The sequence below is a fragment of the Garra rufa genome, chromosome 18 (genome assembly GCF_049309525.1).
Source record: "Garra rufa chromosome 18, GarRuf1.0, whole genome shotgun sequence".
NCBI lineage: Eukaryota > Metazoa > Chordata > Actinopteri > Cypriniformes > Cyprinidae > Garra > Garra rufa.
The window spans coordinates 34,141,124-34,157,526 of NC_133378.1; the positions used below are offsets into that span (position 1 = coordinate 34,141,124).

Sequence of the window (16,403 nt, forward strand, 5' to 3'; positions counted from 1 at the left end):
TCACCCAGTGAACGAATAAACTTCCTTGGCGAACTTGCTGAGCAGGATGTTCTTTGTGGAATCAGCCAGCACCAGAACTACATTGATGTGACCCGGCCTCAGCTTGACCAGGTTACTGGTGTACGTGATGTCGGTTAACTCTGTCACCTCCACAAAGTTCTTCTTTGGTGGACGACTGCTAAAAGAAAAAAAATTAAATTAGAGCATATAATAGTAGAAGAGATTCAGTATAATGACTAGTATACAGTTGATGTCAAAAGTTTACATACACCTTGCAGAATCTGCTAAATCATTTAATTATAAATTAGTTAATTATTTTCCCAAAATAAAAGGGATCATACAAAATGCATGCATGCATTTATTTAGTACTGACCTTTAGTACTGAATTAGATATTTTACATAAAAAATTGTGTATATAGTTTACAAGAGAAAATAATACGTTCAAAAGTTTACATACACTTGATTGTTAATACTGTGTTGTTACCTGAATGATTCATGGCTGTGTTGTTTTGTTTAGTGATAGTTGTTCATGAGTCCCTTGTTTGTCCTGAACAGTTAAACTGCCTGCTGTTCTTTAGAAAAATCCTTCAAGTTCAAATGCTCACTGATGCCTCAGGAAGAAAAACAACGCGTTAAGAGCCGGGGGGTGAAAACTTTTGGAAATGGAAGATCAGAGTATCTTTAACTTATTTTGTCTCCTGTGGAACATGCAAGTATCTTCTGTAGCTTCTGACGGGTGGTACTAAATGAAAAAAGTGATATTTAGGCAAAATAAGAAAAATGTAGGCTACACCACATCAATCCGTTCAAAGGTTTAATGTTGTGTTTTCTTCTGGAGCATCAGTGAGCGTTTGAACCTTCTGTAATAGTTGAATATGAGTCCCTCAGTTGTCCTCACTGTCAAAAGATGGATCTCAAAATCATACAGTCACTGTTGGAAAGGGTTCAAATAGACAAAAATGCTGAAAAACCAAAGAATTTGTGGGACATTTTGAAGGATTTTTTTAACTGTTTAGAACAAACAAGGGATGCATGAACAACTATCACAAAACAAAACAAAAAAAAATAGCTGTGGATCATATATCGTAAAAAGAAGTTAAATGAACATGTACAAATAAATATCCGGTAAATAACTATTATCCAATAAATTAAATGGTACTGATACAGTGTGAGTCATTAAAATAGATAAAGTTCTGTGGTATTTATTTGTTGGATTTATCCAAACGTAATATATAAATGAACCTGGATGTGCTGGAGGTGTTTGGTGAACCATTCTCAGCCTTGGACGTCTCCTTTGCTTTCGTTTTGGGCTGTTTTTCCTCACTTGAGTCACTGAAATTGGAAACCACAATGTTCAGTGTCTCTGCATTTCCTGTGTAACACATCAGAATTATGAATGCAATAAATCTTACCTGAAAGCCTGAATAACTACAGTGCCAAATAAAATAAAAAGTGCAGAGAATATCAAAGACAGCAGGGGCATCATTTCACGCCTGGAAAATGGATGAAAAAATAACTTAATAGATCAATAAATATTAAAAATTATTGTAGACCCATCTCACCTCGGCAACTGTTGCCTTTTGCCACTGATAGATAGTTAAACCATAATTTATTCAGACAACTTTAAAATTTCCTACATTATCGCAGTTTATTTGCTATAGTTTAGAAAATGGTAAAAAAAATAAAATAAAAAAATTGACAAGAACTCAAATTTATCTTGATAATGTCAGATCTTTGATAGAAAGGTATGTAACAAAACTTTGGTCCTGAATTTTTTTTATCAATTTTGCTGGTAGTCCTCTGTATGAACTTAAGGCTTTTTGGATATAATATGTCAGTTTACTTTATTTTGCTATCCTCACTTATATAAATGAATTATAGTGTCCTGCACCCACTAGTAAATGATATACATATAAATGATATCTACTGTCTGAATAATTTTTGGTTTGACTGAATTTCATAAAGCTTATTACCTGAATTAGCAACAGTAAAAAAGAGGGGTCATTTGGCATTTACTTACCAGTTATTGTGAAGAAGATCATCAATGATTTCAGACAAGTAGTCAAATGCCGTGTAAATCCATCTTATTAAAAACATCTGAAATTTGGACATGAAACAGGCATATAGGTCAGTGCTAAATTTCCAATTAAAGACATTCCATGAAAAGTAAACCCTGAGAGACTCACCGAAGTGAACTCATTGTTGAGCTCTGGGAGAATGGCATCATAATTGAGGATGGAGGGATCCTTCTGCAGTCTTTTGAGTTCCTCCAGAAGCTTGTGTTTGTCTTCCTTACTGCCGTTCCACCCTCCCAAAACTGGCTTATACAGAATCTTACCAGCTCCACTACGCCTCTCCAGAATCACCACCTGCTTAATACACATAAAATCTCATCGGGTTACACTCAAGAAGTCCACCAATAGTAGATTTTGATAACTTCAGTGAGAAAACAGGCAAATAACCAGTTGGTCATTTGTATCACCCATGAAAGCTTTGTATATTCAATGTAAAATAGTGCTTAATAAACAATAGTGACTTAATCCCAAATGTATGGTAATTGTCTCAAATGAAATAAATTAAAATTAAAATATAGCTGCAAGCAGCTATTACCGGCATGTAAAAGCATGTAAGCATATAAGGAAAAATACATTACATATTATTTAGCAAGGCTGTACCCACCTAAATCAATGCGTAAAAAAAGCATTTTTGGCAAATCCAGGTAATTTTTCATAGAAATATTATGTTTTTTTTTTTTTACTTTACGACTGTTATAGTGCCAGCTGTGGTTCGAGCCCCTGAAACTTTGCATACTTGTTTAGAATCACCTGTCGCATGTGCTCAGCAGGCTTTGTAAAGTTTTGAGTTTTCCGTTAGGCTTTATAGGATTTTGGCTAATTTTGGACAGGCCCTTTTTCTAAACAATCCTGTTATAGCTTCTCAAAGGGTAAATTTCAACATTTTTGATCATAATTGGCCTAGAGAGTCCAGAGAATTGTACTGCTGTAGTTTTCCCCAGATTGAGCAAAAAACCTACAACTAGATCGCAAAAGTAGGTTTTGAAATCTTACAACATACAATCATTTACGCCCTTGAAAAAATATGATATTGCCCCCCAGTGGCCGATTTCTGTCAGATTTCTCCCAGACATTTGGGGTCAAACAGGCCCACTGAGTTTGTTCCGATCGGCCTTCATTAACCTTGTCTAAAAGGTGCTCAAACTTCGTTGGCCAGTGGCGACCATGTTTTTGAGATGCGAAATTGTTCTTGTAGACACTTGTGGCAGACTGGACAAAGACCATGCACACCAATTTTCATGTTGATAGGAAAATGGTTGCGCAGTTATAGCCATTTTTTATGTTTTTCCCTCTTACAGCGCCACTAAGTGGTCAAACTCAGAGATATCTCTTTTCGTTCAGGCGTTATAGGCATTTTACTAAAAGTGGCCTGCCCCTTTGGAAGATTTTGGCACCCCCCCCTTTGCAACGGTGAGTCAAAAGTTCCACTTTTTTTTTATAATTATTGATATTCACTCTCCAGAGAAACTTCCTTACTTGTTTTGTTCTGATCGGGCGAAAAATCTAGAACTATTTCACAAAAGTAGTTTTAAAAAAAAAAAAAAATGCTAAATACCTAAAGCTTTCGCTCACAATCAAATCTGAGGCATGCATTTTGTCTGATGTGAGCCAAGGATTCCAACAACATAAGACTAAATTATGTACTTTTGATTGCTGTAGCACTCCAGTCACATCGATTTGAGTGAGCCTTGGTCACTTTGTAGGCAGTGTGAGTACTACCATCCCTCCAAGTTTCAAGTCTCTACAAATTATGGTTTGGTCTGCACGCTCGGTTTTATGCGGAGATCGCTGATCCGTGACCATTCTAACGATTAAAATATGGTTTCAGCGCTACGCGTAATTTGTAACATTTCAAATAACAAAAATTCCAAATTACAATTAAACAAAGAACACTCCAAATAGCTTAATCTGAACCTAAACAGAAGAACTTTAGCAATCCTGTAAACAATTTTTACATTTACTGTTACATTCTCTGGCAGCAATAGTTAAAGGAGAAGTTCACTTCCAGAATGAGAATTTCCTGATAATTTACTCACCTCCATGTCATCCAAGCTGTTCATGTCTTTCTTTCTTTTGTTGAAGGAAGTTTTTGAGGAAAACATTCCAGGATTTTTCTTCATATAGTGGACTTTAATGACTTTTAAAGATGACCATTTGTGGTCAAAAAGTATATTGCATATATATATATATACATACATACATTTTTGTTATTTTAATAAAATGGCCAAACATTTCGCTACATAAGACCCTTATTCCTCGGCTGGAATCATGTAGAGCCCTTTGAAGCTGCATTAAAACTGCAATTTGGACCTTCAGCCAGTTGGCCACCATTACAGACCACTGTATGGAGATTAATCCTGTGATGTTTTCTTAAAAAAATGTATTGCACGACTAAAGAAAGAAAGACATGAACATGGGGGTAAATAAAACATCAGGAAATTTGAATTCTGAAAGCAAACTCTTTTTATGCAAAAAGCAACTAATAACATTGACTAATCGGTAGAAACAACATATCTGTCGACCTCTATAATGCTCAAGTATTTTGTTCTCGAAACAAAAATGCATAGAGAAGATAACATCTACAGTACCTGTGGTGGTGTGCTGTCTTTGTTCTTCAAGAGAACATCACATAGGGGCTGCTGACGGCGCTGGTAGACGTAAGCAAACCGCAGCACATCATTAGTGTTTGCAGAGGCTAGTGAGAGGAAGCCTTCATTTCCTGTGACGAAGGACTCTTCTTCACCAGTGATGAGTAGAACACAGTATCTGTGAAAATGACATTGCAGACTTTTAAAGACCTTTTAACGTGTTGCTTCTGATTAACTCCACTGATTTCTATGCAGCCATCTTACTTCCTGCGTCGATGGAACTGTTTGATAGGGCAAAGCTCATCAAATAGCTTCTGGTTGACCAGACGAGGGGCCAGGAGGAACTTGTTGTTGGAGATGAACTCATCTATTATCTGCTTCTTCATCCCTTTAGCCTGAGGAAGCAAATGGTTAAATGAAAGTCAAAGGTGAACATCTCAAACATCTCATACGACCAAGATTTTCCAAGCAAGATTTGTTGGTCCTGGAACAACTTTCCTGTCAAACACACATATTAAAAAAATTGTTAGCCATTGAAGTGGGATGTTGCTGTCGCCCCAACCTGATTGGTTGCTATTGTTGTTTCAGGACCTTCAAAGACTCTTCTTTCAGACCCTGAAAATGTTTTGGAATTATTTTGAAAAATTAAATAACAATCCAAATGGAACCAAAATGTAATACTTCCAACAACTAAAATCCAAATAACATAAAATAGTTTAATACAAAATGAATCAAAGAATCCTCGAAATAGCACAACTTAAACAGGTGAAACCAACTATACATGTTGATTTTTGCCAGACTTTATCCAATCAATATGGCTTACAGTAGTCAAGAAAACAGGTTTACCTGTATAATATCTGCAGGCTTCTCCACATCCTCTTTGAAGACAAGCATGGTTGGCGCATAAGTGTTTATGTTGAATTTTCTCAGCAGCTCAGCGGTTTCAGAAAGACCTTGATCCACATATCCAAACTGCACATAATCCTTATAGGCAAATGCTGTAAGCTATTGAAAATGAAGAAACAACCAATCATTGTTGTATTTGCTGAACATTGGCAACTTCTGAGGTTACTAACCAATATCTACCTTATAAAGCAGAGGAACCGAAGGCACTTGGTCAAAGAGAAGAACATGTGGCTTGTTCAGCTCATGCCAGCTCTTCAGAAAGTCTTGGTTGTTCTTGTCTGTAACCTACAGACATCCATGAAGGAGAAGTTTGAGACCAGAAGATATAAATACAGACATAGGGAGTGATTGATGACAATCGCTAACTGGAGTTCGTAAACATACTGGAAAATGAAATCCCAAGATTTTCAAGCACTCGTTTTTAGATTTTCAAGGATTTTAATCAGAGATCTCACTTCTAATGGCTTCTTTTTCAAATTCCAAAAATAGACAATTAGATAAATAGTAATATACTTATTTGGCAAAAATAGTGAAGCACTTGCAAAGTATCACTGCTAAAGTATTACAAAGTATACTACACTTTTACTATAGTAAAACCATGGTTAATTTTCTTACCCCCTTGTCATCCTTGTCAGATGTTCATGTCTTTCTTAAATCAGTCCATAAGAAATTATGTTTCTTCGAGGAAAACATTTCAGAAATTATTTCCAATATTATGGACTTAAATGGTGCCCCCAAAATTGAACTTCCAAAATGCAGTTTAAATGTAGCTTCAAATGGCTCTAAACGATCCCAGCTGATAAAAAAACCAATTGACAATTTATATACTTCTTTACCTCAAATTCTCGTCTTGTCTAAGTCTGCGTGAACTTTGTTTTTTTTTGTCCGGTTCAATATGGTCAATACAGTTAGGGTATGTCAAAAAACTCCTGTCTCCTTTTCTTCGTCAACTCTAAAATCATCCTACATCGCTGTTTTACTTTTTTTGTAAAGGGCGTTTGATCTACTTTGTATGTTCACTTTTGTGAACACTGGGTCAGTTCTTCTGCAGCGAATTAGGGCGATTTTGAAGTTGGGGAAGACTTAGATAAAATGAGCGTTTGAGGTTAAAAAGTATATGAATTGTCCATTTGTTTCAAAAATGGCCGATAATGATTTTTAAACAGATCATTTGAAGCTGCATATTGGACGTTCAAACTCGGGGGCACCATTTAAGTCCATTCTATGGAGATAATTTCTCAAATATTTTCTTCAAGAAACATAATTTCTTATCGACTGTATAAAGAAAGACATGAACATCTTAGATGACAAGGGTGTAATACACTAAATTATCTGTACATTTTTGTTCGTTCTATTCGTTCTTCAATTTTCAAAATAAATTGACAGTTTATTTACTTCAAAATCGCCCTACAACGCAGTTTTACCTTTTTTTGTAAAGGGTGTTTGATCTTCTTTGTATGTTCACTTTGTAAACACTGGGTCGATACTTCTGCAGTGATGGAGGACGATTTTAAAGTTGGGGAAAAAAATTAGATAGGAGTTTTCCGACCAAACCTAACTGTATAGACCCGGATAACAGAGACGAGACAAGACAAGACGAGCATTTAAGGTTTAAAAAGTAGATAAATTGTTTGATAAAATTAGATAAAATTTGTTTCGAAAATAACCTATAATTTCGCTAGATAAGACTCTTTTTCCTTGGCTCCGATTGTTTAGAGCCTTTTGAAGCGGTGTTTAAACTGCATTTTGGAAAGTTAAACTTGGGTGCACCATACCCAGTATATAGAGAGAAATGTATATAATGAAATGTTTTCCTCAAAAAACATAATTTCTTTATGATTGAAGAAAGAAAGACATGGGGATGATTGTACATTATCTGTAACTTTTTGTTATGGAAGTGAACTAATCCTTTAATAGTTTTCTACTGTTTAAGAAAATAATCTGAAAAAAAAAAAAGTTTGCTCCGAAGTCCCTAACTGAATCAAATGATTTGCAAAAACCACACAAAAGTCCCTATCTGAATCAAATGATTTGTTCTCCATGCTCCGAAGTTCCAATCTAAAGCAATCTAAAGTTCTAATCTTCGGAGCGCATGACGCAATTATTTAATTTGAACCATTAATTTAGCTTATTGATTTACAAACCTGTTCTGGTCTAAATCAAATGATTTGCGATACGCGTCCCAAAGTCCCAATCTGAATCAAATGATTCGCAATATGCAAAGTTCAGATCTAAGTCAAATGGTTTGCAAACCTGCTCCAAAGTCCCAATCTAAATTAAATGATTAAGAAAACGTGATTTGAAATCCCAACCCGAAACAAATGATTCGCGATACGCGATCTGATTGGAGTGTTTCGAAACAGTGAATCATTTTGCAATTGAAAGGTTTAACTGAGTTGGAGTTTCGAAAAGCACTATTTTATCCATCACTTTAAGTGCTTTTTTAAGTCATTACAAGCGATGTCGAAATTTTAAAATAAACGGCTATTTTAAGTAGTTCTGAATTTTCTTAGTGAATGGCTTGAAGTGAATGATCATGAGTTTGAATCAATCGGAGCAGTTCCAGGATAAATGATTTGGTTTGGCACGTTAAAAAAGAAATACGACCTCACGTTGTGTCAATGATGTTTACATACTGCCTCCAAAACTTTTGTCCGTCATAAAAAAATTCAGGTTCAATTTTCTGCGTTTTCGCATCTGTAGCAAGCATTTTAATAGCAAAGGATGACGAATGCGAAAATTTCGGACCTTCATAGATGTGTTGTCTTTCAGCAATTCAAGCACTTTTGAAGTACTTTTTTAAGAATATTGTTATTTTTAAGGGTTTTAAAAGGCTTTAAATTTTAAAAAAGTCAAATTCAAGTACTTCAACCACTTTAAGCACCTTGTACGCATCCCAACTAACCTTTTCAACTAGTCTCTGTGGCAGCAAATCTTCTACGAACTGCATCAGGTGGCCTTTAACAACAGCGTAATGGAAGAAAGCCACTTTTCCGTTGACGACGCCAAGAATGGATGGCGTCTGATGTGCGCCCAGGTGATTTGCCAAGCGCCGCTCATAGCCAACATCAACCACACCAATTCCAATCCCTAGAGATGAGAAAAACAACATCTTACATGGAGGAAGTCAACTTTACAAACTCATTTCATTCCAAGTAAGGTCATATCACTAATAGAGACACTCACCTAGAGTTTCCAATTCCTGCACTGTTTCTTTCCAGACTGGCTCGATATGAATACAGCTGAAGCACCAGTCTGAGGTGATCTTGATCAAATAAGGCCTCTTGAAACTGTCGGGCACAACTTCATTGACGTATTGGTTGAAATGCAGTGTGTATTTGCTGTCAGCAAAGTCCCGGCCACCCTTATTGTTGAAGGGGAAGTGAAAGAAAGACTCGTCGAAGTAGAAGTTGTCATGAAAGTGGCGGAAACCGTGATAGCCGCGTCCATACGGATGAGTGCTATCTGTTTGTCCATAGCGATCGTAGCTGGCTCTCTTCTCCTCGTTTGTTAAAATCTATAGAGAAACATAATAAGTTAACATCAGTTTCTTCAGACAACACGTGATCTGTTTAGAGTTTGTGTGAGCTGCAGTACCTCATATGACTTTGTAATCTTGATGAACATGTCTTCAGCTTCAGGGTTTTTGTTTTTATCTGGATGCCTGATGGTAGAAATGAAAATAGACCATTGTGTAGCATTCTCATTTAGACATCATGACATTACTGTTGTATTACAATCGACAAGAAAATAGCACTCTCACCATTCTTTGGCCAGGCGTTTGTAGACTTTCTTGATTTCCGCTTGGCTTGCACTTCTGGTGACTCCAAGAACTTTATATGGATCAAATTCTGCAGCGCTTTCCACCGTAGCATCCATCAGGAGCACACAGACCATCGTAATGGAGAGCAAAACCACCACCATTCTCATCATGACCTTGTGTTCTTCTGCCCGAAGACTATGAGAAAAATGACAATATGGAGGAAATACTTTAGTATAAAATATTGAAAATGCACATTTGATTTTAAAAATAAATTAGTAAAAAAAAAAAGTAAAATATTTGTTTATTAATATGTAATGAAAATAATAAATATGAAGAAATATGAGGGATGAATACATAAATAAATCAAATAAATCTAAAAAATTACATATTTAATCACTATATACTATATATATATATATATATATATATATATATATATATATATATATATATATATATACATATATATATTTATATATATATATATATATTTATATACATAAATATAAATATATAAATGTGTACATAAATGAAGGAATTAAATATATCCATAGTCATGTTTTTGGCATTTGAGGTAAAATTGAAAAAAGATTTTTACATTGTTGCATTAACTAACTCAAAATCAACCAAAAAAAAAAAAAAACAGTCATAAGGGTCTTTTTATTATTGAGATTTATACATCAGCTGAAAGTAATATAAATAAGCAATCAAAAAAATCAATAAATTAAATAAGCTTTCCATTTGGTGTATGTTGGGATAGCACAATATTTGGCTGAGATACAACTATTTGACAATCTGGAATCTGAGGGTGCAAAAAAATCTAAATATTGAGAAAATCGCCTTTAAAGTTGTCTAAATTAAAGTTCTTAGCAATGCATATTACTAATCAAAACGTTAGGTTTGATACATTTACGGTAGGACATTTACAAAATATCTTAATGGAACTTGGTTTTGTGGTCCAGGGTCACAAATAAGTTCAAATTGAAGTACTAAAATTAGAATAAAAAAAAAAACGAAAATAATAAAGATAAAAGCTAACTCAAGATATTATTATAATAGTATATTAATAATGCTATTATGACACTGAATACATTTATAAATACAAATATAGATTTAAAGTGGCTTATGGGTCTCGTTTTAATTTCATGATTGGTCTTCAATGTTATTATCTGTCTTCGTCACATGCAAAGAAAAATAGCCTAACAATCCTGACTGTTCAAGCTGCCAGGCAAAATACAGAAGTTTCCAATGGATGTCAATGACATGCTAGTCGTTTAGAATAAAACAAAACGCGACATGAAGCGCATTCAATGATTCGGTGATAGGAGAAGATAACCATTAAACCGCGCTCTGAGGGCAAAACTAAAGCAGGACATGCAGATAAAACGACATCTGACGATTCTGAAGCATCCTTAGCTAGCCTGTTAGCCAACCTAGCTCATAACACAAATATGACATAAAAACGACAGGACAGCATTGCAACATGAATGGATTATGAATATACCGCTACTAAAGGTGACAGAAGTTCATCCATCCATCTGAGTGACGCGTTCATAAACCAGGAGACATGCGCATTAATATTAGCAGAGATTCACAGCGGTGCAAACACATCCTCTCTCTCTCTCTCTCTCTCTCTCTCACACACACACACACACACACATACACACACACACACACACACACACAGACTAACGCAGTGTCTCTCAGAGCTATTCCATGGTGTTTATTGCAGTTTAAAACGTGGTATTATAACAAATATGGTAGCCTATTAACATGCCTAACAAAACAATTTCATGGTATAGTGGTGTACCCCATACTATGCTTCCAAGGGTCTACTTCAAAAATCTGGTAGGACTAAAAAATGTGGTTCCAAATCTAAACAGAAAAATTGATTCAAATGTTTTATACAGAGACAGTCTTAACTTGTAAGATATAAGAATAATTTAGTCTCCAGATAGCAATGTAACTCATTAATACGAAACAGTCAAAACAGTATGGCAACATGCTTCTACTAATCAGCGTGCAACACCAACTTCTGTCTGACAGACTTGCAGCCTTTAACAGCAAAGATTTGCTCATTTTCAGGGTAGTAAGGCATGGCTCTGGCCACTTTATCTGCCAGATCATTGTCCACGGGCATGTCCAGATGAACCATCTCAGCCATGACACACTGACGCACATGCTTCAGCTCCAGAGGTAGGAAAGGAATATAGTGATCAACCAGATGATGATCTATGATGGTAGAGTGCAGAAATCCACCTACAGAACATGCAAAGACATACAAAAAAAAAATGTGTGGAGTAAATGCTACAAAACTACAAATTTAGGTTTGCGCAATATATACAGTCAAGCCCGAAATTATTCATACCCTTTTCCAAATTCTGACTTCAAGGATTAGTTCACTTTCATAACAACAATGCACAGATAATGTACTCACCCCCTTGTCATCCATGTTGTTCATGTCTTTCTTTCCTCAGTCGTTAGGAAATTGTTTTTTTTGAGGAAAACATTTCAGGATTTCTCTCTTTATAATGGATATGGATGGCCCCCCGAAGTTTGAACTTCCGAAATGCAGTTTAAATGCACTTTAAAAGCAGCTTCAAAAGGCTCTAAACGGTCCTAGTTGAGGAGGAAGGGTCTTATCTAGCGAAACGATCGGTTATTTTCTAAACAAATTGACAATTTATCTACCTCAACCTCAAATGCTGGTTTTGTCTCATCTCTGCGCAGCGCATGCGATGTCTGTGTGATTCGGGTAAATACGGTTAGGGTACATCTAAAAACTCCCATCTCGTTTTCTTCCCTAACTTCAAAATCGCCTTAGATCGCTGCAAAAGTACTGACATAGTGTTTACAAAGTGAACATACAAAGAAACTCAAACTCCCTTTACAAAAAAAGGTAAAAACAGCATTATAGGACGATTTTGACATTTAAGACATAAACGAGATGGGAGTTTTTAGATGTACCCTAACTGTATCACACAGATTTCGCATGCACTGCGCAGAGATGAGACAAGACCAGCATTTGAGGTTAAAAAGTATATAAATTGTCAATTTGTTTCGAAAATAACCGATCGTTTCGCTAGATAAGACCCTTCCTCCTCAGCTGGGATCGTTTAAAGCCCTTTGAAGCTACTTTTAAAGTGCATTTCGGAAGTTCAAACTTCGGGGCGCCATCCATATCCATTATAAAGAGAGAAATCCTGAAATGTTTTCCTCAAAAAAACACAATTTCTTTACGACTGAAGAAAGAAAGACATGGACATCTTGGATGACAAGGGGGTGAGTACATTATCCGCGCATTGTTGTTATGAAAGTGAACTAATCCTTTAAAGATACTTTTATTCAACCAGCAAGTTTTTTTTTTTTTTTGACCGGAAATGACACAGGCTTCTCCCAAAAGATGATAAGATTATGTACAAGAGGCATCATTGTGGAAAAAATATTTCTCAGTTTTTATTTATATTTGAACAAAAAGTAGCATGTCCAAAATTATTCATACTCTTTGCATTCTAAAGCATACTAATTAACCTGATTCATTGGGAACAGCTGTTTTAATCAACTCTATAGGTGAAAAACAGAAGCTCTATGCTGTTGGTTTGTGGACAGTCAGTTGAGGACCTGCTGCTGCTCACAAGTCAGGAAAGGGCTATAAGACCATATCTAAATGTTTTAAAGTTCCAGTGGCTACAGTGCAAAGTATTATTAGAATATACAAGACGTTATGCACTGTGAAAAATCTCAGAGGACATGGTCAGAAACTTAAAAAAACACCTGTGCTGGCCAGGAGGATAGTGAGAGCGGTAAAAAAAAAAAAGAATCACAAGGATCACCACCAAGGCCATCCTGATGAATCTGGGTTCTGTTGGTGGCAACATCTCAAGGCAGACAGTCCAACGGACACTGCACACCGCTGGGTTCCACAGACGCAGACCAAGGAGGACACCACTTCTCCAGATAAGGCACAAAAAATCCCGCTTGGCCTTTGCAAATGCTCATCTGGACAAAGAAGAAGACTTCTGGTCTTCAGTTTTATGGTCAGATGAAACAAAATTTGAATTGAACGGCCACAATGATATAGCCTTCATTTGGCATAACAAAGGAGAAGCCTTCAACCCTAAGAACACCATCCCCACTGTCAAACATGGTGGTGGGAACCTAATGTTTTGGGGGTGTTTTTTTGCCAATGAACCATGAAAAAGGAGCAATACATCAAAATTCTCAACAACAACATCTGGCAGTCTGGTGAGAAACTTGGCCTTGGGCACCAGTGGACATTTCAGCACGACAACGACCCAAAACACACAGCAAAAGTGGTGAAGAAATGGTTAGCAGACAAAAACATTAATGTTTTGCAGTGGCCCAGCCAGAGTCCTGACTTAAATCCAATTGAGAATCTGTGGAGGGAGCTAAAGATCAGGGGGATGGCAAGGAGACCCTCCAACCTGAAAGAGTTGGAGCTCATCGCTAAAGATGAATGGGCAAAAATACCAGTGGAGACATGCAAAAAGCTGGTCAGAAATTATAGAAAGCGTTTAATTGCTGTAATAGCCAATAAAGGCTTTTCTATTGATTATTGAGAAGGGTATGAATAATTTTGGACATGCCACTTTTGTTCAATTGTAAATAAAAGATGTAAAGAGTAATTTATTTTGCAAGGGGGATGAATAATTTCAGGATTTACTATATATATATTTATGTCAATACGCACTGTTCTTATCATTGAAGATGTTTTGAAGGATGTTAGTCTCCAGTTCCTTGCTGTTCATCCAAAGCTCTTCCCGATCTTTGCCTTCTCTCCAAAAATCCAGAGCCACTTGAGCAATAACATTCCCTCCTGCATTACTATTAACAAACAGATAAACAGTTTAGAACCATTTAATTACCACTGTGTTTGAATCTTATAAAGCTGATATGTTGAAAACAACTGCATTTTCAGAAATCAAAAAAAAAAAAAAAAAAAAAAAAAAAAATTAATGTAAGGGCTTTACCTAAGAAAAATGAAAATTGCATTGGAGAATGACACTCCATCTACACGGGCGTTGTAGTCCAGAAAAGGTTTTAGGACATCGATCAGCTGTGGCGGCATCTTGTCCATTTCATCAAATATGAACATGGAGCGGGGAAAACTTGATATATTTCCATGAATCCACTGTTTTAGTTGTGCCTGAATATACAGAACATGCAAATGCCAGTTAGAGGAATGACTTCTGATCTGTATAACATTTCCCACAGCCGTTTTACAAAACTGTGCATTCTTTTTAATACAATTTAATTTACAATTTTAAATTTCGTTTTTACAATGTAGTAATGAATACTGGGAGAAATATGCTTTCGGGTAATAGAAATGAAATGTAACTTCATTATTGTATCAAGTAAAAATATTAAATCTGTAAAATGACCCGACTCCCCAACTGGCCAGCAAACTCTGAATACACAAATCTTGTGGACCATTGATTAATTGTTGTAAAAATGATTTGTCTCTGGTCAAAGCTAAAAATACTACTAATTATTTACTTACGCTGTATAAGTCTAAATTGCCTTTGTGTGGGAAATGATGCATAGATATATACATTTGAACATGCTTGCTCTTGTCCCCTTTTTTGTACACATTTCTTGCAATGATTTTGGCGACGTGATTTTTCCCAACTCCTGCTGTCCCATGGAAAGAGAGGGCCAGTGGTTTGTTTGGATTTCTGTCAGTCATAAATGATGTTACAGCTTTTAGTACAACATCAGACACAATGTGCTGCCCAAAGAGAGAGTCTCTTAAATCTTCCTTCAAGCCTGAAACATGTAAAGATATTTGAAGTCAACAAATAACAAAATTTCATATTTCAGTATAATTTGCAATTCTTAGGTTTTCTGACACTTTCTGACACCTCTAAAATGGTGAGAAAATAGCATACAAGAGTTAAGTTACTATGCAATCTAGAATTAGGCCTAAATTGCTGTAATTCAGAAAGGGAACTATCATGAAGAAACAACACTGCATGGAGTTTAGTTTAGTTTCTGTCCCTCTCCCTGTCTTTCATTAATGCAGTTTTTTATTGGTGAACACTTGACTATGAAAGAAGATTTCACAACGTACCATAGCCTATGTGGTATCAGTAATGCAGTAGGAACGAATTATCAACTTCATAACAATAGTTTGTGATAGCCTAAAATATTAAGTTTAACCCTGTCGCATATGTACGTTATTCCTAATAATGGGAAGTTGTTCGATAATCGAAAACACGCTGTTGAAAACAAAGGAAATATTTGACATATATGAGCCATAAGTAAGTCATTAATCTCTCGTCAAAACATACTAAGATATTTTGTCGTTGTACTCACGTTTAGAGTCAAAAGGCAGCAATTCGTCCAGTTCATAAAATCTGTTAATCACATAGGATGCAGCAGCCGCGAGCACATCCAGAAAGCCCGAAGATAATGCTATATTAGACACCAGCAATAAAACTATTAATAAATGTCGCTCTTTCATTGTAAAAGCGAATAATGTCGGCCTCCTTCCGTGTCGGTTTCGTTTTTTTGGAAGGAACTAGCAGAGGAACTAAAGGTACGCCCCTTCATCAAATATTCAGCTCCTTGTTATGTGATATTATATGCCTAGGCTAGCAATGTAGGCATCATTTAGGCTACTAGCTACAAGAAAGAAAACAGTTTGCCCAGTTTGTTGACATCAAACTCGCTGTAACCATGACTACAGAAACGTATTTTTTAAATAAGTAGGTTTTACAAACATGCTTCTAGCTGGGTGATGATAATATGTAACTTAATATAAAATATAAATACAACTCTTTATGAGTTATTCGCCTGTCTAGTTTATTACGGTGCTGTGGCATCCATCAAGAGCACATAGTCCCAGATTATCATCACAGAGAGCAATACCAATACCTTCATTATCACGATCAAGAGAATAACGGGATAAGAGGTTTTTATAGAGAAAAATGACTTTCCAATAATAAAAAATAATACATTTCATATGTGGATAAACGAGTGGGTAAATAAATGCCATAGTTTAAGGTGTGTTCACGCTTATCGGAATTCCCGTAGTTACGAGATTCCAAC

The 16,403-nt window shown here is 35.9% G+C and overlaps 2 protein-coding genes across 3 annotated transcripts in view; both read right to left on the reverse strand.

Moving 5' to 3' along the window:
• Positions 1-10,955, reverse strand: part of dnajc16 (DnaJ (Hsp40) homolog, subfamily C, member 16) — a 14,610-nt gene extending 3,655 nt beyond the window's left edge. The window contains exons 1-14 of one of the 2 annotated variants that reach the window (XM_073822541.1): positions 10,837-10,955; positions 9,333-9,527; positions 9,167-9,233; positions 8,756-9,086; positions 8,475-8,659; positions 5,750-5,854; positions 5,510-5,668; positions 4,928-5,058; positions 4,664-4,841; positions 2,187-2,369; positions 2,021-2,097; positions 1,413-1,493; positions 1,243-1,332; positions 5-175 (exon numbers count right to left, since the gene is read on the reverse strand). In XM_073822541.1, coding sequence (XP_073678642.1) covers positions 5-175; positions 1,243-1,332; positions 1,413-1,493; positions 2,021-2,097; positions 2,187-2,369; positions 4,664-4,841; positions 4,928-5,058; positions 5,510-5,668; positions 5,750-5,854; positions 8,475-8,659; positions 8,756-9,086; positions 9,167-9,233; positions 9,333-9,502 — 1,928 coding nt within the window. In that variant the 5' untranslated portion in view covers positions 9,503-9,527; positions 10,837-10,955. Of the gene's footprint in view, positions 1-4; positions 179-1,242; positions 1,333-1,412; positions 1,494-2,020; positions 2,098-2,186; positions 2,370-4,663; positions 4,842-4,927; positions 5,059-5,509; positions 5,669-5,749; positions 5,855-8,474; positions 8,660-8,755; positions 9,087-9,166; positions 9,234-9,332; positions 9,528-10,836 lie in introns of both variants that reach the window. The other variant, XM_073822540.1, reaches the window with a different exon arrangement.
• Positions 10,956-11,035: 80 nt separating this feature from the next.
• Positions 11,036-15,871, reverse strand: tor1l1 (torsin family 1 like 1). Its single transcript, XM_073823454.1, has 5 exons — positions 15,669-15,871; positions 14,854-15,119; positions 14,324-14,499; positions 14,044-14,177; positions 11,036-11,591 (listed from the first exon to the last, which is right to left on the reverse strand). Exons 1-5 carry the CDS (start codon positions 15,814-15,816, stop codon positions 11,344-11,346), a joined length of 972 nt encoding a protein of 323 aa, XP_073679555.1. The 5' UTR covers positions 15,817-15,871; the 3' UTR covers positions 11,036-11,343.
• Between the last annotated feature and the right edge of the window lie 532 nt (positions 15,872-16,403).

Bases quoted from the DNA above. Each gene is read 5' to 3' on its own strand.
- tor1l1 (XM_073823454.1), bottom strand. From the start codon at position 15,816: ATGAAAGAGCGACATTTATTAATAGTTTTATTGCTGGTGTCTAATATA. The intron at 15,120-15,668 runs GTGAGTACAACG...TACATGTTTCAG, and splicing joins GCTGCCTTTTGACTCTAAAC to GCTTGAAGGAAGATTTAAGA. The intron at 14,500-14,853 runs GTAAGTAAATAA...CTGTATATTCAG, and splicing joins GCAATTTAGACTTATACAGC to GCACAACTAAAACAGTGGAT.